Source organism: Lissotriton helveticus, chromosome 2_1 (assembly GCF_964261635.1).
Source record: "Lissotriton helveticus chromosome 2_1, aLisHel1.1, whole genome shotgun sequence".
NCBI lineage: Eukaryota > Metazoa > Chordata > Amphibia > Caudata > Salamandridae > Lissotriton > Lissotriton helveticus.
The window spans coordinates 401,463,093-401,485,452 of NC_136059.1; the positions used below are offsets into that span (position 1 = coordinate 401,463,093).

At 48.0% G+C, this 22,360-nt stretch overlaps 1 protein-coding gene across 1 annotated transcript in view; it reads left to right on the top strand.

Moving 5' to 3' along the window:
• Positions 1-22,360, top strand: part of NNT (nicotinamide nucleotide transhydrogenase) — a 480,843-nt gene that overhangs the window by 283,634 nt on the left and 174,849 nt on the right. The window contains exon 15 of the mRNA XM_078675042.1: positions 17,450-17,683. Coding sequence (XP_078531168.1) covers positions 17,450-17,683 — 234 coding nt within the window. The remainder of the gene's footprint in view (positions 1-17,449; positions 17,684-22,360) is intronic.

Consider the following 22,360-nt stretch of genomic DNA (forward strand, 5'->3'; position numbering starts at 1 on the left):
TCTTCACATTTGTTGCCGCTGGTGAGAGCACCTAATCGGTCCATGTCTGTTGACTTCTTTAAGGATAACTGTAGGAAAGTAGGATCTGCTTTCATGGTCAACCCCACTTTTTGCTGGTGTCATTATGTTTTCCTAACTAGTCTGACTGGGGTCTTGCTTATCAGGACCCCAGTCTGTGCTACTTCCCTACATTCAACATGGTGGGTATCTAGGTACACTCCCGATTGGCTACTGGGGTACAATTGTAAGTCCCTAGTACAGTGGTTCCCAAACTGGGTGCCGCGGCACCCCGGTGCGCTGTTAGGAGTCGCCAGGGGCGCCGCACACGATGTGGGAAGATAGCCTGTGCTGAGGAAGCTTCTAAGCATGTAGTATTGGAATTGTGAGACCCTTTTCCTTCCAGCCTCAGTAAAAGCGGCTCCCTCTTCTTCCCTCCATATACTTCAGGAGTTTGCCACTGAAGTAATTTTATGGTCGGACTTGCTAGAAATAAACACACGGTTCGAGGCATGTGGGCTACTGAATTCATATCTTGTGCATAGATCGCCACCTAGTGTTGGGTCCGGATGATTGCACATTGTTGTCCTGGAAGAGTTTTTGAAGTATCACGAGATAGGTGGCTCCTCCCTCGGACTACAGTGCGCATGGGCATCCTCTCCATCCTCAGATTGTTTTTTCCTGCCATTGGGTTCGGATGTACTTTTCTTTACTCAAGTTCGGAAACTTTCTAAAGGGCAAAAGGCCTTTGGGGTCGTCGGTATTGTCTTTCGATCGGTGCAGAGTTCTTGTTCCAGTTCTTTTCGAGCAGGACGTAGAGGAGAGCCGTGTGGCCTTTTCGACACCAGAGGCCCGATCGTCGATGGAACGGAGCCCGTTCAAACGATGCCCCCTCTGTAACTCTAAGTACCCGCACATCGATGTACACCCGGTGTGCAACAAATGCTTATCACCCGACCATAATGAGGACAACTGTCTAGCTTGTGCTCGATTCCGGTCAAAGAAGACGCTTAGGCTCCGACGTGCGGCGAGGCAAACTATGTCGAAGCCAGCGCCCGACCCGGTGAATATCTTCGGTGAAGAAGACGGAGGTCGTCGAGGCTCAGGATACAGGACAGCAATCGGATCCCGGTACGGAGCATGACTCCACCTATTATGAAGACGTCGATGATGACGGCGATAATGAAAACGACGTCGAGGTAAGGGCCGACTTATCCCCCATCGGAGCCGTCGATGACGACTCAAGCGATGAACCAGGCCCAACTGTGGGTACGGAGCTCAGAACAGACACTGAAAGGCATCCAGGGGCTCAGGTCGAGGCATCACCGGAAGGCCTTAGCCAAGATCAAGGGGAACGTTCGATAGCCCCACGTCCTGGCCCGGCTAAGAACATATCACACGAGCCATTGGTCGCACTACTGAAAGCGAAACCGAAAGCCATAGAGTCAAAACCGAAACTGCTGAAGACAGTCTTCGGATCGAAGAGTTCGAACATGTCGGATTCTACAAAGAAAGCAAGTGTCGACGACCCTGCGAGGTAAAAAATGAAGGCCGTCGAGCCAAAGATCGGTGCGCTGAAATCCATCACCAAAGTCAAGCAAGTCGAACCGACGAGGTCGACGTCGACGGACAGCGACACTAACAAGGGACCCGAGTCTCGAAAGGTTCTGGATCCGAAGCAACGAGTCGACAGGCCGAAGCTCGTCAAAGCCCTCGAGCCGAAAACCAAAGGCGCCTCGAAGGAGCACGTCGAACCGAGGCAAAAGAGCGCTCCTCCGACGCCTCAAGCACCAAAGTCAACGCAGAGCCTGCGGCATACTGACGAAAGGGCTACGTCGGTTGGACCTCTATCGACGCCGGCCCCGAAAAAGGTCGATCTGTCTAAAGACTCGCAGCCACCGATAAAGTTTGGACTGCCACCAACTACACGCCCTAAGGCGCTCGATCCGAAAACAGGGGTTGAGGCACCCAGGTCGGTGTCAACTGGAAAAAGAAGTCATCCCCCAGAGGAAGACATTGTATACCAAGAGCCCTCCTATGATGAACAGTCGAAGCTGTATATCGACTCCGAAACTGGCAGACTTTCCATCTACCAAAGGAAGATCAGGTCGGAAAATCCACTGGAATCATATAAAATTCCACTCAAAAGGAAAAGGGATTCTTCTACATCACCTGTCCTTTTTGAGACTTAAAGCTACCATGGCCAAGACACTTCTGCATACTCGCCCACACACACTAATGAGGATATGGGGTATGACTATAGTGGACAATATGATTACCCTGCGGACACGGATCAAGATGACCAAACTCCGCCATGGGCAGACACTATTGACCCTGGGGAGTCAGACTATTCCTGATACTCCTTCTTATCCTGTCAAAACTTCCCCGACAGAAGGTACAGCTGCGTTTAACGCATTAATAGAAAGGGCAGCACTGAATCATGATGTGGAAATGCATGCTGACCCAATTGAAGAGGACTTCTTGTTTGACACTTTCTCCGTTTCAGAGAAATCTGTTAAGACATTGCCAATGTTGAAAGGTGTTCTTAAACACGCAGGAGACATTTTCAAAGAAACCACAAGAGCAAGGGTTGTTAACCCCAGAATTGAAAGAAAATACAGACCGGCGCCTGTGGACCCTACATACATTAAGGGACAGCTGCCATTGGACTCTTTAGTGGTATCAAATGCTCGTAAGCGTGCCAACTCACAAACTACTGGTGATGCCCTCCTCCAGACAAAGAGTCTAAAATCTTAGAAGCATCTGGGAAAAGGGTAGCTGCTCAAGCAGCTAATATCTGGAGAATTTCAAATACACAGGCCCTATTAGCCAGATACGATAGGGCGCATTATGACACACTAGAGCAACTGCTACAGCATTTGCCTGATGCCTACAAAGAGGGAGCAGAAACACTTATACAAGAAGGGAAGCTAATATCCAACGCATCCATTAAATGTGCGCTTGACGCAGCAGACACCGCAGCCAGGGCCATCAACACAAGTGTCTTGCTCAGGAGACATGCTTGGTTGCGCATCTCTGGCTTCAAACCCGAGATTCAAACCACATTATTAAATCAGCCTGTGAACCCTGTTTTTTTATTTGGTCCTGATGTGGACACAATCTTAGAGAAGATTAAAAAGGACACAGAGACAGCCAAATCTATGGGTACTTTGCAGTCACAACAATTCACAGGCGGCTCCTTTCGTCGCTCCGGTAACAGAGAAGCTACAAGAGGCCAGGCATCCCAGCAGACTCCATACAGTAAAGGGAGCACGCAAACCACCTATAATAAGAACAATAGAGGTGGATACCGTGGCAACAGCAACAAGGGCAGAGGACGAGGGAATAACACCAGATCCTCCGCCAATACTAAACAGTGACGCCTTGTCACTGCCCCCAGACCATGTAACACCGGTCGGGGGAAGATTACAACAGTTCCTGCCAGTCTGGGAGAGCATTACCACAGACAGGTGGGTGAGACAACTTATTCAGTACGGCTATTGTCTAGAGCGAACGTCCACTCCACCCAACATACCCCCAAGACACCGTCCTATGTCCCCAGAGCACATAGACTTTTTGCAGCAGGAAGTCATCAGCATGCTGCAAAAAGGGGCCATAGAACTCGTCCCTATACAGCAACAGGGTACCGGGGTGTACTCTCTCTACTTCTTAATCCCCAAAAAGGACGGGTCTCTCAGACCAATACTAGACCTCAGCCCCTAAACCAATACATCTTGTCAGAACACTTTCACATGCTCACTTTACAGCAGGTTCTACCATTACTCAGTCAGGGAGACTTCCTCGCAACGTTAGACCTAAAGGATGCGTATTTCCACATACCAATACATCCAGCACACAGGAAGTATCTCAGATTTACCATACAAAATCAGCACTACCAGTTCAAGGTACTGCCTTTCGGGGCGACAACTGCCCCAAGGGTGTTTACCAAGTGCCTAGCGACAGTAGCGGTGCACCTGCGGAGGAACCATATTCACGTCTACCCCATCTGGACGACTGGCTTATCCAAGCAAAGTCGGCCCAGCAATGTGCCGACCACATGTCCCGCACTATTCACCTCCTGCACAGCCTCTGATTCTCATTAAACTACACAAAGTCTCATATCTAACCCGCCCACGTACAACAGTACCTGGGAGCGACAATAGACACTCTGGCAGCAAAGGCTCAGCTAAACTCAGCGAGAATCAACAGCATTCAATCGCTGATCCAGGGATTCAGACCCCAACACTCGCTCCCGGCACGGGTATTTATGCAGTTGATAGGCATAATGGCCTCCTGCATCTTCATAGTCCCCCACGCCAGACTGCACATGCGTCCGCTTCAGGAGTGCTTAGCACAGCAGTGGAACCAGGCTCATGGACAATTGAAAGACCTAGTGTTGGTGACCGGTCGCGCATACAACTCTCTGCATTGGTGGAATCCACAAAACCTTTGCAAGAGTCGACCGTTCCAAGAGCCTGTACCACAAATAGTGCTCACGATGGACGCGTCTCTCCTGGGATGGGGAGCACATCTCCTCCATTACACAGTCCAGGGGCTGTGGACAACCCAACAGAAGAAGATGCACATCAACCTGCTGGAACTGATGGCAATCTTCATGGCAATGAAGGCGTTCAAGGTACATTTGTGCAACAAAGTAGTGTTGATCCGGACGGACAACATGACTGCCATGTACTACATACAGAAGCAGGGAGGGACACACTCTCCACAGTTGTCACATCCAGCGCAAAGCATGTGGAAGTGGGCCATTCAGAGGAACATCTTCCTCATGGCGGAACACCTCCCAGGCAAGGACAACCAGATGGCGGATCTGCTCAGCAGACACAGCCACCAGATGCACGAGTGGGAGATGCATCCCTCAGTGCTGCACCCGTACTTCCAGCAGTGGGGTCACCCAGAGATAGACCTGTTTGCCACAAGGGAAAACGCAAAATGCCAAAGCTTCGCCGCCAGGTTTCCACATCCGCAGTCTCAGGGCAATGCGATATGGATGAACTGGTCCGGCAGATTTGCGTACGCTTTTCCACCAGCCCCGCTCATACCGCTAGTGGCACGCAAACTGCGACAACACTCAATGACACTCATCCTAGTTGCTCCAACGTGGGCAAGGCAACCATGGTACACCACGTTCCTAGAACTTTCTGTGGTGCCTCATCAAAGGCTGACATTAACACCCAGTCTTTTAACGCAGAGCCATGGCGACATTCAGCACCCAGATCCGCAACAGTTGAACCTTGCGATCTGGCTCCTGAAGTCATAGTTTGGTTACCTGAACTTGCCTCCTGACTGTATGAATATTATCAAAGAGGCAAGAAGACCTTCTACCAGAGCATGCTATACGGCGAAGTGGAAACGATTTGTCATCTATTGCACCAATAATGACATAAATCCGCTAGACGCATGTGAGAAGTTGGCCTGATGTGCAGTGCTCACTATTCTAGTGATCACTATATATCAGTCCAAACAACCCTTATTGATGATTGGTTGTAAGTCAACCTTATAGACCAGCTATCCTAGTAGCATGGATACGAGCAGTCTAAGGCTAAGACTCTAGAGGGCGTGTTAAGCCAGCTGTTTTACCATCACATTACCCCTTGAACACCCAGTAAAAGGACACCACACAAGTGTTTATGAAAATAAACAATGTATTTATTAGAATCACAACAACCCTGTACTCTTTATGAGGACAGGGTGCTAAGCACACAACAAAACTCTTATGAAAATACTTAAGTTAGCACGTTATACAAAAATGCCCGAGGGGCACGAAAAACCATATACTCTAAAAGTGGAATGCGAAATTACTAGCAGGTAAGTACAGTACTAATAGGCTTTGGAATCGCTAGGACTTGACTATAGAATCGTTAGATTACTTCTAGGAGACCTAGGGGACTCGGGTGCAGAGTGTGCACTCTCACGCGGGATGCGGGACAAAGTCTATGGAAGCTAGTAACGCTAAAGTTAGTGTTCACGGGCGAACCCGACCTGGTAGGGAGAAAACGACAGTGGATCCTGACCCTTGGATAGTGAGGCTATGCTGGGGCACCGAAATGCCGAAGTTACCTAGCCCAGGGGCTGCAGCTGCATATGTCTCAAAAGACGTCGGGAATCCTCGTTGCCGGACCAGGAGCCTGGAAGAAAAGATGCTGGCAGGCGACCAGTGAAGATAGTTCGAGTTGATCCAAGCCTGGATCTGGAAGATGGATGACACCTGAAAGCAGAGGGGACCAAGTTCGTGACTACTAGCCAGTAGTCAGTGGGCACCAGGAGGGCACCGGATGGTAGTCACCTCGACTAGGTGAGTGGGCGACGCTGGCTCTGCAGATCTCACGGACCAGGAGGCGTTGTCGGCGACCAGGATGGAGAAGCGAGCTGTGCCACGATGGATGAAGCTGTCGGCGTCGAAGTTACCCAGGATTGGGCAACAAGCCTTGGCTAATTCAAGCCCACGCGGTGGACTCAAAATGGCGTCTTGAGTGGACCAGGAGGGTCCGGGGTGCTCCTCTTCGGAAAGGGAGCAAGGGCCAGTTTGGAGCAACCAGACCAGCAGCAGTGATGTCGTCGGGCGTCGTTCAGAAGGCCACAAGCCAGCGGGCTAGTAGCCAAACAACGCGGTGAGCAGCAAAAAGCAGAAGGGCCCCACGCAGATCGTGGAGAGGCTGGGAGGCTGCACTTCGGTGCTGGAGCTGCTCAGGGTCGGGGCTTCTCGGACCCCAAAGCACTCACCAGGAAATTACTCGGCGGGCTTGCTGTGCAGAAGTCGTGCAGTCTTGCAGATGGCCGGTCCCTCGAGGTCTCGTCGCACCCACGGTTCTCAGCTGGGCTGTAGAGGTGGGTAGAGGTCAGAGGTGCCAGGGAAGCCGGTTCTCGTCGAGCTGGGCAGTCGGATTCCGGAGGAAGGACTTGCAGCAGACCGCTGTGTTCTTTAGATGGTGCCTGCGGATGCAGGGTGACTACTCCTTAGTCACAAGGGAGAAATCTTAGGAAGAAGTCTTGAGTTCCTTTCGTGGAAAGTAGTTTCAGGATTCAAAGATGATCTAATTTGGAAGGGGGCCTGCTCCTACCTTTATCTGGGAAAAGGGGGCTGGCACGCGACTAAGTCCTGCCCTAGGGGTGGGACCAGGAGGGGGGTGGTTACACCCACTTCCTTGGCGGGCTTTTCCCCAGCACAGGGTCTGGAGTGTCCCTGGAACTGGTTCAAGCCAGCCTATGCACAGTGAGCACCTTCCTCTGAAGCCCTGCCTACCTACAATACACAAAATCCTGTCTGGGACGGTGCTGGCACCGCCCCTGGCAGGAAACCCTTTGTCCTTATCTCCTGCTCTGGGAGGACTCCCAGCAGCAGGAGGGCAGACTTGTGTCTCGGTGGCAGCATCCATTTTGTGGATGCTAAGGCTCTGTCTGACTTTAACCGGGGTTAGGGGTTACATACATGTCGTGTCCCTCTAGAAGGGTGGAATGCTAACCCCGTCGCCAGAATTGGCGAGGGGTTAGTATTCCAATTCGTATGACACCTTACTCGACATGTTTTGATAAAGCGATACCAGAGTTGGCATATAACCGCGAGGATTATGATGCACTTAAGAGTATATGGTATGCGATATCATGGAAACGGCTAAGGGATGGATCCCGAAAGCCGCAGACAGGCTCAGCTCATGCCAGAGCACCATCTCACACGATTCCCAGCACTCTGCCTTCAGGATTGTTAAGGCCTGCCATAGGAGTGACTGATAGGAGATCTGTGTGTCCATTTTAGGGTTAGATATAGGTATACTATATCTAAAGCAAAGGGTGAGTACACCACCTTGCCCCAGCTGTCGTGCAGCCAGTTGTGTCAGTTTAGTTAGTCAGCCCAGTGGTGGCATAATACATGCTTCAGCCCCTGGGAGACTTCTGGGTACACCTCAGCCCTGGGTACAGGGACTTGGAGAGGGCCCAGTGCCAATTCAGTACCTGAGTACAATTTGGATAGAGAGAACAGCTAGGCTGTGGGTCTGATTAGCAGGCCCACAGCCAGGGAAAGTCGTAAACCAGTGCAGCAAAAAGCAAAAATCTGGGTGATCATAGGATTGCAGACCCTACTCTCCTACAACGCATCTACTCAAAACATCATAGGTTACCTGTTGCATTTGCACAGATGGAATCTGGCTTACAGTTCCATATGTATACATTTAGCTGCTGTGGCAGCTTATCTTCAGAACAGGCAGCACCTTTCCCTCTTCAGAGTGCCTGCTATTAAAGCTTTCATGGAGGGACTCAAACGAGTAATTCCTCCTAGACACCCACCTTCACCTGTCTGGAACTTGAACGTAGTTCTCACCAGACTAATGGGACCCCCTTTTGAACCTCTACACTCCTGTGAGATACAGTTCCTAACGTGCAAAGTGGCTTTTCTAGTGGCGATAACATCCCTTAGTTGAGTTAGTGAGCTGCAAGCTCTAACTATTCAGGAGCCATTCATACAAATTCACGCAAATAGGGTTGTGCTACGAACAAACCCTAAATTTATGCCAAAGGTGGTATCCCAGTTTCACATCAATCAAGCTATAGAACTGCCAGTGTTCTTCCCAAATCCAGATTCAGTGGCAGAAAGAGCTCTACATACCTTAGAAGTTAAAAGAGCTCTCCTGAACTATATCGACAGGACAAAACTTTTCAGAAAAACTAAGCAACTGTTTGTTGCCTTTTCACCACAGCACAAAGGCAACCCCATTTCCAAATCAGGTATAGCCAGATGGATTAAGTGCATACAAATTTGTTATCAGAAAGCTAAACACACATTAACAGTACCCCCAAGAGCGCATTCAACACGCAAATTAGGGGCATCCATGGCCTTCCTAGGAAACATTACTCTAGAAGACATATGTACAGCAGCCACATGGACTACCATACATACATTTACCAAACACTACTGCGTAGATGTACACTCCAAATAGCAAGCGGCTGTAGGACAGGCTGTTCTCAAGACTCTTTTTCAGACTGCTGCAGCTGGCACGGGAAACCACAGCTAAAAGGGAGACTGCTATACATTCTATGCTCAAGATATGAATTCAGCAGCCCACATGCCTCGAACGGAATATGCTACTTACCAGTATGCATCTGTTCTTGGCATGTAGGGCTGCTGACATTCATATCGTCCTCCCCGGTGCCTATCGCAGCTGTAGCACTCAGAATTAATCTCTAGCATGGACATCACTTACTGTATCATACTCCATCCCTGCCACAATGGCGAAAAACAATCTGAGGATGGAGATGATGCCCATGCGCACTGTAGTCCGAGGGAGGAGCCACCAATCTCGTGATACTTCAAAAACTCTTCCAGGACAACAATGCGCAATCATCCGGACCCAACACTAGGCGGCGATCTATGCACAAGATATGAATATTAGCAGCCCTACATGCCAAGAACAGATGCATTCTGGTAAGTAGCATATTCCTTCCCTTTCTAAGAAACAGCTCCTCCTCCCAGCTGCCTCGTGTGACCCTCATTCCTTTCCCGAAGGGAAGACTTGTTCTGCCTCTGACGTCTCCCAATCCAGATCGGGGAAAAGTTGCCTTTTCCCTATAATTTGCCTCGTATTGGACGACCCCTCTATCACTGATGTCAGGGATCAAGATAGCGTCAGGGAAGGACATTTGCACGTTTCATTTCTAGTAGTGTCCACTGCTTGCCCGTGGCAGCTGATGGGAGGCTATAGAGGCCTTGGCCTGGGCATGGTTCACCCTCGCTGTGAAGGATACCTTATTCGTGCTACTTCTTGCTAAATCAGCATTTACGGAGAGTATTATTTTTTAAAATGCCATTATCTCCAGCATCACGTGCTCAGGAGAGGTGTATATATGAAATATATATTGTCACAACAGTGAGTGCTCGTCTATTCTGCTTTGCTGTTAGTGAATGCCAACATTTTCCTTTTTGCAGGATTCGCTCCCCACTGCCCCAGGAAGAGACACAGGTGCTAACAGGCAAAACAGCGCGAGTACAAAGTTACAGCTGTTTACTTTACTTATTATTTCAAAGTGTTTGTTTCTCGTGATACGTGGACATCTCAGTGTGATTCGCCTCAAGGAAAATATGTTGTTTGGTGGTAATGTGCACGGAGTGCAGCATATCAGCCGTGATAGGAGAGCTCAAATTCACACCCTCCAATGTTTAAGTTTATTCTGTCCCTGCCAGGACCATCGCATTACAAGACAGCCAAAAAGTCTCCCACATGCAGGTTAAGACTGTGTTCTTTTGTCTCTCTTGTGTCTCAACATTATGAGCTGAGACTGAGCTATGGCGAGGACTCAGAGAGGACTTACAACTCATAGGCTGGCTATTGCAAATGTAAACAAACTCGATATATAATCGGTAATATAAAAGAAAGCAGCCGCTATGCAGGCATGCTTGCCAAAAGTTAGCCGTTGCACATGAACAGCTGCGTATATAAAAGGGGTCATCAGGTGTCCACTCCTCATCCCTTGCTTTGCAATGCAAGCAAGAACTAAAAAAAATGTCTCCGATGTTTTTTTTAAACACCGTTTTCTTTATCTTCGTTGCAGTTTTTTGTGTCATAGTTAGTAACAAGAGTAAGGCCTCCCAAATAAAATGAGTATTTTCAAACCTTATCTACAATCACAACCTGAGGCGATGTCAGGGCGAATATTATTTTGCTGCAACAAATATCTAGATGGGCCCTAATTACAGGAAAAAAGAATATATGTAGAATAGATTGTTCGCCTGTTTGTTGAAATGTGAGATAAGACATGCACCACTTATTTATCTGGAACTGGCACTTCCACTGCTCTGAAGCTATTTCTTAAAGCTGAAGTTGCATTTCCCTTAGAGAAAATGTAGGGTTTCTGCTCACATTTTCACTTGCTGAAAGCAAGTGGGAAATATAAACCGAGATGTACCTGGAATTCAAGGAATGCACGCTATTCAATCACCCCAGACTGGGCCACCTAAAAGTGACAACAAGACAGTTTATTCATCGGCTTCATCCCAATTAATCTCAGAGCGAAAATTGGAAGTACTCCTGAGGTCTGGTTTACATCCTCCCACCGGTAAGAAAAAAGTGAGATGATGGGGAGCCACGGCCAACTGCCAATTTGGTCAAGGGAGCCACAGGTTGAATACGTTTGGGAACCACTGCCCTAGTATATGGTCCACCAGGGGTCTCCCATGGGCTGCAGTCTGTATTATGCCACCCATGAGAGACCACTCAAATTGTGTCTACAGGCCTGCCATTACAGCCTGTATAATCTGGTGCTAGCACCTCTTACGATCGATATAGGTTTCTATATCTGAGGCCACTACACCTAAAACCTATAAGTCACCCCTAAGGCAGGCCTTTCAATCCTGAAGGCAGGGTGCTGGGCCGTAAGTGTGAGGGTGCCCCTGCATGCGCAGGGCACCCCTACAACCTTCGAAGTCCATTCTCCTGGGTTGTAGGTGCCACCTGCAAATACTTAGCCTTCATCCTTGGAGATGTTGACAACACCTCCGACCGGAGAAGGCACTATTTCTGCCATCGAAGAGCACGGGCACTCATCTACAGGGGATCAGAAACTTGTCTGTGGTGGTAGACTGATCTACACCAGTCTGACAGTACACTAGTAGTTGGTAGGTTTTCAGGGGACACCTCGAAGGTGCCCTCTGAGTGCATGGATTAATAAATCGATCATTGGAATCAGTGTGGGTTTATTAACATGTGGTGTTTGAGTCCAAACAGCTCTTGTTTCAGTGAAACCATCATGTAGCTGGAAAACTTGCAAAACTACCATTTTATACAGACCACTCTAGGGCAGGTAACAAATAACTTCTGGTGGTTCTTTGCCCCCTACAACCTTAAGTCCAGAAGTATACCCCCCACTCCAACTCCCGATACCAACAGTATTTACCTATATGCCACATATGCGTTTTTTCCCAAAGGGAAACATTGCTGCGTAAAGGTTCATTATATTTTGAGTGAACGGTTTACTTACCTGTGAAATTCAGTATTTAAAAAAAGTACTTACCTGATAACTAAGTTATTGGTTTCAAAATTTATATACAAAACACAAGTTATTTTTCCAAATTGGTCTCAGATTTATTCGAGTGTCACTAGCATTGCCCTCTGATAATCTTAAACTGGTAGTCCACACTAACACAAAGGAGCATTTAGTGTTCTCATTTTTACCTCTGTAAACCAGTAAGGGTTGCCTGAACTCTACACACTGTAGTTCACTATACAAAGAGTCCGCTTCCTACACGAAGTCTTCTTAACCACTATCATAATAAGTGCAATCTTCTGAATACACCAGAATGGAAGGTAGTACACCAAATAGATACTGAAAGATAGTAATTGGTTAATTCTCCAAATTTCTAGGGCGATATCCTCTACGGATGATTTTCTTTTCTGTGTATATTCTCCTCTGTTATGTTCCTTTTTGTTGATACCTGAATCTGTGGACATTCATAATTCGTAATTGTTGCAAGTAAACCGATTGGCCTGTCCAAGCTTTGCCATGACCCTCCACCCTCCTTTTAACAAATTTATGGCAGCAGACTGTCTGACAAAACATGAATATAAATTCTAGAACATTGTTCTGAACTCCTTGATCATGCCTCCACCATCTTATTCAAAGTAGTTTTAAAGAGACCTTTACATCATTCTGTACATACATTTTAATTTTTAATGTTCACAAATACTCTTATTTTGTAGGTGTGCTTATGTTAACCCCAGCACCTCTTATAGCCCTCTCCTTCCTACACTGGGCAAGACTGACCCACAATTAATGTGAGAAAGTGCCTCTTTAGACATGGTTAGCACCCACACTGTGCCGGGACATTGATGTAGTTTTGTTTGTAGTGCACCTGGTCCCTGCCAACCAGGCACTCCTGTGCCAGTGCTTTTTCACTAAAAACATATCCACGATTGGTACCTCTGCTCCCTGTAAGTCCCTGTTAAGTGTTATCATTGGTACCTAGGGCCTTGAAGCTGAAGAGGGTCCCCTGAGATCTCCTCACTAGGATCACGCCACTGCCCCTGCAGCTTGCCTGCCTCTGTGAGATGACAAACAACAAAGTTGACGTGGCACCCTGCCTTTGTGCCATGCCAGCCAGCACTGCCTGAAGGTATAGGTAAGTGACCCCTCTAGCAGGCCTTACAGCCCTAAGGCAGGGTGCACTATGCCACAGGTGAGAGCCTATCCGTATGAGTAGATATGCCTCTACAATAGTCAAATCTTAAATATTGCAAGTGCAATGGAAGCCAGAAGGAGTACATGGGCTGGAAACGCAACACCTCAAGTTTCCCAGCACCACGATGGCTTCACTGCAACCAGGAGTGTGACACCAAGCAATTCATTTCTAATAAACCCACACTGATGCCAGTGTGAGATTTCTTAAACTATGTACTCGGAGAACCTACCGACCCTGGTATGGTAACTGACTGGCTATAAGCAGGCTTCCACACGCAGACATGTTTCTGGATTACTGGGTGGAGAGACCCTGCTCTCTGGGACCACAAACGGTGCACCCCTCTCCAGAGTGCAGGGACCTAATATTAGCCAATGGGGCTAAGAGGGCCTTCGGTTCGGGACTGCGTACTAGCAGGCCACTCGGGTGTGGCAGCAAAGATCCTGGGGTTAAGGTCAGCACTGGAGGGTCCAACGATCAGCACAGGAGCTACACCACCAGCGGCACAGGGGCGGCTGGGTGCAGGGTGCCAAGGGTCGTCAGGTATCCTGTGAATGCCAGTCGGGACCTTCGGTTTGACAAAGTTGCTGCAGGCTCGGGCAGGGAGATTTCTGAACGTGACCACGGGCTGGAAAGGTACATTGGGTTCTTGAGGGATGCCTAGACAGTCTGTTGGGCCACCCTGAACCGTGTGGCATTGAGTGCAGGGGTGTCTTCTGGCGTCTGGTACACTTACCAGCTCTGGTCGGGGGGACTTTTCAGGTTCAGGCTGCAGGCTTCATCGTGCGGCTTGAAGGAGGTCGGGGAAAGGAAGAAAGACCTTCTCCTGATGTTGGGCCACTCAAACTCAGGCTGTGGGCGGCAGGTGCAGAGTAGCGCATATTCGCGAGTTGCTGGAATCCAGATTCTGGTCTTTGTTGAGCAAATCCGGTGCTTACAGGAGACAGTCTGTAAGATGAGTGCAGTTAAGTTCTCTGGGCGGGGGCTGCTGGCTGCTTCATTGTAGTTCTTCATTGTAGGCAGGTTGTAGTGGGAACAGTTGGTGTCCTTTTCGTCCTCAGTCAGCACGGCTCTTAGGTCCTTCTTACTTGAATCTAAGGAGGCAAGATTCAGGGTTGCCCAAAATACTAAATTTAGGGCTGTTTAAAGTGGTGTGCTGGTCTGGACCAGTGGGTCCCTTCCTTGGGGAGGGTACACTCCCTGTTATGCCACCCTCCAGTGGGAGGGGGGCATGATTGTCTCCCTAATTGGCTTGGTCCCTGCATCTTCAAGATGGAGGGGACTGAGATGTGTGCTTCATCTTGCTTCCCCCACCTGAGGGGTAGGGTTAGCAAAGCTTGGCTTTTCCCACTGATTCTCCTGCCCAAAGTGGGAGAAAGAACCGGTGGGTGTCAGTTGCTGGGGAAAACAAAAGACACGGACAGCTTCCAAAGGCGGCCGGCCTTTGAAGCTTCCCCTTTGTGGACCAAGCCATCCTGGGGGATGACGCAGGACTCCTTTGCCCAGGATGGGCTTTGTTTCTGGACCCAGAGAGCGTAGGCTTTCTACCCAGTGGTCCAGAAACCTATCTGGTGGTGGCAAATGGTGGGCAGCTATTCAGGAACCACACCAGGGCTGGTCTATTTTCTCCAAGATGCCCTCTGAGTGCATTTTACATTAAATCCAACACTCATCAGCGTGGATTTAATGTGATAAGAAGTTTGCAACCAAACTTCTCAATGTTTAGTAAAGCCATTATGGAGCTGCAGAGTTAATATTGAGCAACTCCCAGACCCTGCTAGAGGGGTGACTTACCTAGGTCTCAGGCAGTATGTTGTAGGCATGGCACACATGCGTGCCATGTCGACTCTTCACTGCAGCAAAACCCGCATCCTGCAATGGCAGTGTGTGGGTGTTAAGGTACAGGGCCTCGAAGGGTGGCACAATAGGTGCTGCAGCCTTTGGGGGCCTTCTTTGGTTACAGTGCCCTTGGTGCCCATGGAACCGTTTTACAAGGGGCTTACCTCTGGACACGGAGGGGCGAATTGTGGTTGCAACGGTACCGTTTTGGGAAAGAACACTTGCCCTGGGAACCAGGTTATCAGGGAACCAGGGCAGAGAAAGTCAGGTTGCATCAGATGGCAGGCAAAAAAAAGTGGGTGGTTACCAGGCAAAAATGGGCACTTTCCTACAAAGCCGTGCAGCGAAGCTTGACTGCAACTACTGACTTGGCCTGAGCCCTACCGGTTTCCAACTTCAAAGACCCTGCGAGACCCTGTCCTACAGCCAGCGAGTTCCAGAAACCCGAGAAAAACTGCCCGAACCTTGATAAAGACCAGAAATCCCGAGGACAGTGGTTCTGTCTCCAAGAAACCAACTAAAAGGACTCCGGTGCCCTCCAGATCTGAGAGTCCTGGCTACTCTGCACCCGACACCTCTGGCCTATGTTGAGGTGGTACAAAAGGGGATGATGGACGGAGCGTTTGAGCAAATCAGACTCCCCCCCCTCCCCTCCGCACCCCCCCCGAAACTGGTCCTAGGATGCTTGATGCCGGTCCGGAATGAATGTTTTGCCATTGTGCAACATTCCGTCCATCATCTTGTGTGTTTTGCTGTTCACCCTATGTGGGAAGGATATGCCCAGACGTGGGTCCCGTGCTCACTACGCCACTGGAGTCGAGCTATCCTGGCTGAAGACGGCTGATAGCCAGAAACTGGTCCTAGGATGCTTGATTCCGGTCCAGGGAATACATAGCTTGGCAGTTCGGTCTGGACTGTTCCCATGAGGCACAGGGTCAAGACTGATTCGCATATGGCCATGTCTGAACTGGGGTGGCTTGGTGAGCAAAATAACGATGGATTAAACCCAGATCTGTGACTGGGAGTGAATGTTTTGCCATTGTGCAACATTCCGTCCATCATCTTGTGTGTTTTGCTATGTTGAGGTGGACCACAAACCCAGACCAGGTTACCCTGTGATCCTGACCACCAGTCCAGCGTTGTCTGATCTCTCCTGGACCTCTCGACGACGCCTACAGCCTGAATACAGAGGCTCCCCCTGACCACGACTGTCTCTGGAGAGAAGAATCTGACGTCTAATGGCAACCTTGCACCTGACGCCCCTGTGGCTTGTTTAATTGAATAGACAGTGCCACTACAACCCCTTACATCTCTTTTTAACTCTGCTGTTGCTGGTTTTCTTCCTGCTGCCTCTGGTTCGACGTCTGCACCCAGTTTTTTTAAAGCAAACTCTCCATTTAAAAGAATTGGACATCTGCTGATTTTGCACCCTGCACCCGGCTGCCCCTGTGCCGCTGGTGGTGTATTTTTGGTGCTGCTTTGTGCGCCCGCCCCCCCATATGCTTGCTATAATCCCCCCCCCCCCCCAAATAAATGGCTCCTGCAACCGAATTATCTATGTGCAAGCAGTGTGGCTTTGAGCACCAACAATCTCCATTGAAACACATTGGGCTGAACTCTGATTTTGATCATTGCATCTGGCCGCCCCTGTGCCGCTGATGGTGTAGTTTTGGTACTCCCTTTACCCTTGCTGACCTTTGCTCCCAAAGACTGAAACAGTAAGTTGCATATTTACCTGAATAACCACATTACTGATTCCTCCATGGTATAACATTGAACTGTTAAAAAAATGCACTTTGTCAACTTTTAAAAGCTTTAAGTATTTTTCCTGCAAAACTTCCTTATCTTATTGCGAAGATCTTAAACTAAAACTTTAACAAAGCTTATTTTTCTAAAATTGGTGTGGATAGTCTTTTTGATTAGGGTCAGTAATTGGTCAATTTTGTGCAATAAATGTCTTGGCTTCCTCTTTGTTGGGCATAATGCTGCTTGCCCTCACTGCCACTAATAGAGCACTTTGCGTTTTACATTGAGCCCTGTACACTTCTGGAGAATCTCTAGACCATGTGCACGGTATAACCATCAAGTGGTAAACCTTATGCAAAGCCAGCGTCCTCCAATTAATTAAAGCATGCAAGGAGGAATATTAAGATGATGATTATTCTTAACTAACCCATCCTGTCTGCTACTGCTGTAGGGTTCAGGCCAAAAAGCTTCAGTCCATATATCACACTGATTTCCCCTTTAACTTTTCATTGGACATCACACTAGTGCTACGCATCAGTGAGGTTTGTGCTCTAGAAAACATGTTAATGAAATCATTAAACAGAAAGTTACGTTGGTCAGGTAATGTGAAGTGTAAACAATGTGACAAGTGAGCTTTTTTTAATTTCATGTTGACGTTTAACATTGTTTGTTCTTTTGACACTTCAGGGCTGACCATTGCTAAGCGCATTCAGATTTCTGACCTGCCGCAGCTCGTAGCTGCTTTCCACAGTCTGGTTGGTTTGGCAGCTGTCTTCACCTGTGTCGCAGAGTACATGATTGAGTACCCACATTTTGCGACAGATCCAGCAGCAAATCTTACTAAAATTGTGGCCTATCTGGGTACCTACATTGGTGGTGTAACTTTCAGTGGTTCGCTTGTCGCATATGGAAAATTGCAAGGTCAGTATGCTGAAATCTGTTATTAATGTCAGTCTCTTCTTCAGCTCTTCTGTTTTATTTTATAAGGTAGCTAAATGCAGTCTCCTGGCCATACACTTTGTTTCCACACACCATTCACGATTGAAGTCCCTATTTGACAGTCTTCAATCAACCACATCATATGCACACAGACTAGATCCTTTAAATTGCTCAGCTTGGGAGAACTTAATGTTTATTCAGTACTTTAAAATGTAATCTCCTGTATTTGCATCTATTAGCACCGTCTTGATTGATGCCTCAATAAGAGACCGCATCCATCAGATCTCAGTGCAAAAATCCATAATACTACGAAACTTAGAAGGTCTCCTTTTGGTCCTAGTCTAATACAGCCTCTTCTGAAACATGCCTGTCCTGAATGTAAATGAGACAGTGCTCCTGTGCAGCTTTGTCACATAGAAAACCATGGAGTCTTTAGTGGCTTGAGACTATTTTGGGATTTAACTCCGGGAGAGGTATGGTTATATACTACATGTGTAATGAAATGCAGAGAATGGATTCCCGGTACATTATCTCTAATTCACTTTGATTTGTCGTGTTTAAAAAATGGTCATGTATTTATCTTTTCTGAGCCACTTGTAATCTGTGCTGTGGATAACTTAGCCGATCCTTTTTATTGTTCTGATTTCAGATTGATGGTCCATTTTGTTTGGTTTTATAACCATTACCTCTCTCACCAATAACCTTTGTGCGATTGTTTGTCGTATTTGTTTAAGGTTCTTTTTATTTAATTTTGTGTACTAGTGCAACCAATAAAGCAATACAGAACAGTCTGAGGAAATCATATTGTGAATGTGCATCTCAATACAGCTGTTTAGTACACCAACATCGTTAGAATAATGATGTACAAGGAACACCTCCTGGTTTCAATAACCTGCTTGATTAGCAGTCTGTTGGTCCTAAATCATAACATTTCACTGCACATCCCCTCCCCTTATAAATCTTTTTCAGACGCCGCGTAATAGTGTATGAATTGGACCAAGAATGGGTGTGAAGCAGCTCTGCCAACATGAGTTTCATCTCTTTTAGCAATCAGGAACCATGGACCTGCCATCTTGAGGTCCAGTTATGTGTTTTGTTTCTGCTGCCAAAGAATTAACATTTGCTGTACCCCCTGTTGAGGTGACAACTCCAGACCATATAGTAGAATGTACCTTCGTACCTCCTGCAGCATGTACATTTTGGAATGCAGGCACTACCCTCCTTCCATTGCCTGTTGTGGCTGTAGTACACTCTGAAAATAATTAAACTGCATGAATACAAGATTGGCAGGGATAGCCCGCAGCTGCACTCCCATTCTGGTGTCTCACCACTCCTCTTCTACTTCGCCCAGATCTCTACCCTGTGCAACCCCAAGCTTTGAGCTCTTCTGGGATATTCAGTATGAGAGACTTATACAGTTTAGAGATCCCTGTATACCCAAGATACTCCGTAATCCGCTTTATTTCCAGAGGGTTGCAATCCGGGACCCTTATGGGGAGATTTATGTATTTAGCTGGTTCTGGAATGCAAGGTGGTTAGATTCCATGCGAAGGGTGAGCAGGAGGGAGTTCCAGAGCTCGGCAGCGTTGTATGAAAAGAGACGGCCACCCGCTCTGGATCTCTTGATTCTGGGCACTTCTGCTAGGTGGAGCGAAGACTTCTGGTGGCCTTGTGGTTGTCTTGTGGGGTTTGATCAAGGCTTTGATGATGGGTGGCCTATTTCCATCTAAGGACTTGTGGGCGATGCAGAGAGATTTAAAATGGATTCTCTTCTGTACCGGAAGCCAGTGAAATGAGTGTAGGGCGGGCTTTTCTGAGCAGTGATTGTGTGTGTTTGTAAGCAATCTAGCTGCCGAATTTTGAGCGATCTGCAGCTTTATAATTACTGAGTTGGGGGCCCCTAGGTAGAGAGCGTTGCCATAGTCCAACCTAGATAAGATCAAGGCCTGGGTAAGCAACTTTTTCGCTTGGCAAGGAAGTAGAGGGAGTATTTTTTGGGTCATTCTGAGTAGGCCATAGCATGCGGCGGCCGTCTTCCTGGCTTGAGCCTTGAAGGTAAGGCCTTGATCTAGCCAGATTCCCACGCTCTTTATCTCAGTTTTCAGGACTGGTGCTGGACCCATGTAGACTGGCCACATGGTGTTAGATTTAAAAATTAAATGGTTGCCAAGCAGCTTAAGCTCAGTTTTGTCTCTATTGAGCTTTAGGTGGAATAGGCTCATCCAGTTAGCACCTTCCTCGAGACAGGAGTGGAGATCGGTGGGCGAGCGTTCAGCCTGATTCAGTGCTACGACCAGCTAAGTGTCCTCAGCATATGTAACCATATGGATTCCAAAGGGGGAGAACTATATTCACCAGAGGGGCCATATGTACATTAAAAAGAGTCCGGCTCAGGGATGAGCCCTGGGGGACTCCGCATTGCAGCGGGAAGGGCTTGGATAGAATATGACCGTCGAATACCTGGAAGTATCTTTCTTCAAGGAAGGATTGGAGCCAGGATAGGGCCGTACCTGTCACTCACAACTTCTGGAAACGGTGAATCATAGTGCGATGGTTCACCGTGTCGAAGGCTGCGCTTAGGTCGAGGAGGATTATGGCAGAGGATCCTCCGGAGTAGAGAATCTTTCTTTCTTCTTCAACCACCGCTAACATGGCTGTCTCTGTGTCTTGGCAGGGGTGGAAGCCTGTGTGTGAGGGGTGGAGCAGTTTGTGGGATTCGAAGAATGCAGATAGTGTGTAGTTGATGTGTTTTTCCGCAATTTTGCGGACTCCTGGGAGGAGTGAAATAGGCGGGAGTTGCCCAATTCAGCTGGGTCTAGAGAGGCTTTTTTAGTAGCGCTTTTACCATTGCTTTTTTCCAGTCCTGTGGTACTATTCCCATAACTAATGAAGCTTTAATCACATTGGTGATAAGGCGGGCGACTGTCTGTGCTACCAGTGTCAAAATGTTTGGAGGAGCCGGGTCAAGTGGTGACCCACTCGTGACAGAAGATAAAATGGGAAGGATTGATTCCTGAGTGAGCGGGGGGGGGGCAGGGGGTAGGTCTGAAGGTGAAGATTACTCTCAGGTGGTTCAGTGTCCATGGGCTTGGATATAGAATCAAAGTCAGGTTGGGGGAGGTGCCTGAGAATATTTTAGACTTTGGTGCCTGAGAATGTTTTAGACTTTGGAAAAGAATTCTGCAAAATCATTACAGCGGCGTCTGGAAAGATCTGGTGCCACCGGGGGGGAGGTCGGGGACCTTAAGAAGTTTTTTTGCGATGAGGAATATTTCTCTAGAGGAGTTGGATGACAGTGAGATTTTTTCCTCATAATAGGCGGCTTGGACTCTTTTTATTTCTGCTTTATAAGTTGCAATGGCCGCTCTGTTTTAAGATTTTATATTGAGTGAGAAGTCTTTCCTCCACCTTCTCTCTAGTTGCTTGCATTGTTTTTGCAGGAGGCGTAGTTCCGGGGAGAACCATATTAGGTCCTTTTTCTTCTGAACTGATTGTTTACGTAACACATAGTTGAGTGAATTCTCAATCCAGATGGAAAAGCTTGTGTTGGCTACGACTGGGTCGGAGTCTTGATTTGCTATGTTTTTTTTCAAGCTCATGAGTTCTGTCCTCTACTGGGAGTTTAGACTAGGGGCGTATTTGGGTGTGTGTAGAAAGGGTGTGTGAGCCCGTGATTGGTGGGGAACATGTAAAGGGGGCTAAAAAAATGGTCCGACCATGGTATTGGAATGGGTACTTCCCCTTTTAGTTCACCCAGATTGGAGAAAATTGGGTCGAGTAGATGTCTTTTGGTATGTGTTGCTTGGGGGACCTTCTGATGTAATTGGTATGTCGCAAGGTCTTGGGCTAGGTCGGTAGCAGACCGATCTGAAGGGTCGTCGAAATGTAAGTTAAGGTCTCCAAGGAGAGTGAAATTGGCAGAGATGCTAGTGAGATTCGTAGCGGCTTCCTGCATGGATTTACAAAATTGACTGTGTGCTCCTGGGGGTCGATAAATAAGAATACCTACGAGAGTAATTGAGGGGATGACTTCAGTCGAGAAGTGGGCATTCTCGCAATCTGATAGAGGACTACCCAGCAGGCGGCAGATCATGAAGTCTTTATAGATAATTGCTATTCCACCACCCTTGCCAGTTGGTCTATCTAAACGGTGGATCAGATAGCTGGGGGGAAGAGCTTGTACAATGTCCGGGGAAAAGCCAGGTCTCCCTACGAAACAGATCATCTGGTTCTGAATCTTTTAGTAATAATGAGATCTCTATCACGTGTTTTGGTAGAGATCTACAGTTAAGCAGAAGGAGTTTGAGAGTTTTCCCTGCAGAAGATGAGTGGGGAGGGGAAGCAAGTGAGGAAAATTCATAATGGCAATGAAGGCATTTGTCCTGGGGCTCCGGGAATGACATGGAATGGCGCAAATGGGCCAGAGGGTTCTGTTAAAGTGTCTCATTCTGCCTTGGTATAATAGAGAAAATGTGGGAGAGGAGATGCCGGGGTACTGGCCTCTGGGCCCGGTCTGGCGCGGACGGGTGCAGACTGGCTTGCCTTTGGCGCGCCAGCGGCCTGCCCGCTGCGCGGTTGCGTCAGCAGGTGCCTTTGTATACGTCTGTGGTACAGCGGGTTTCAATAACTAGACCGCTGACCCGGCGCATGTGCACCAGA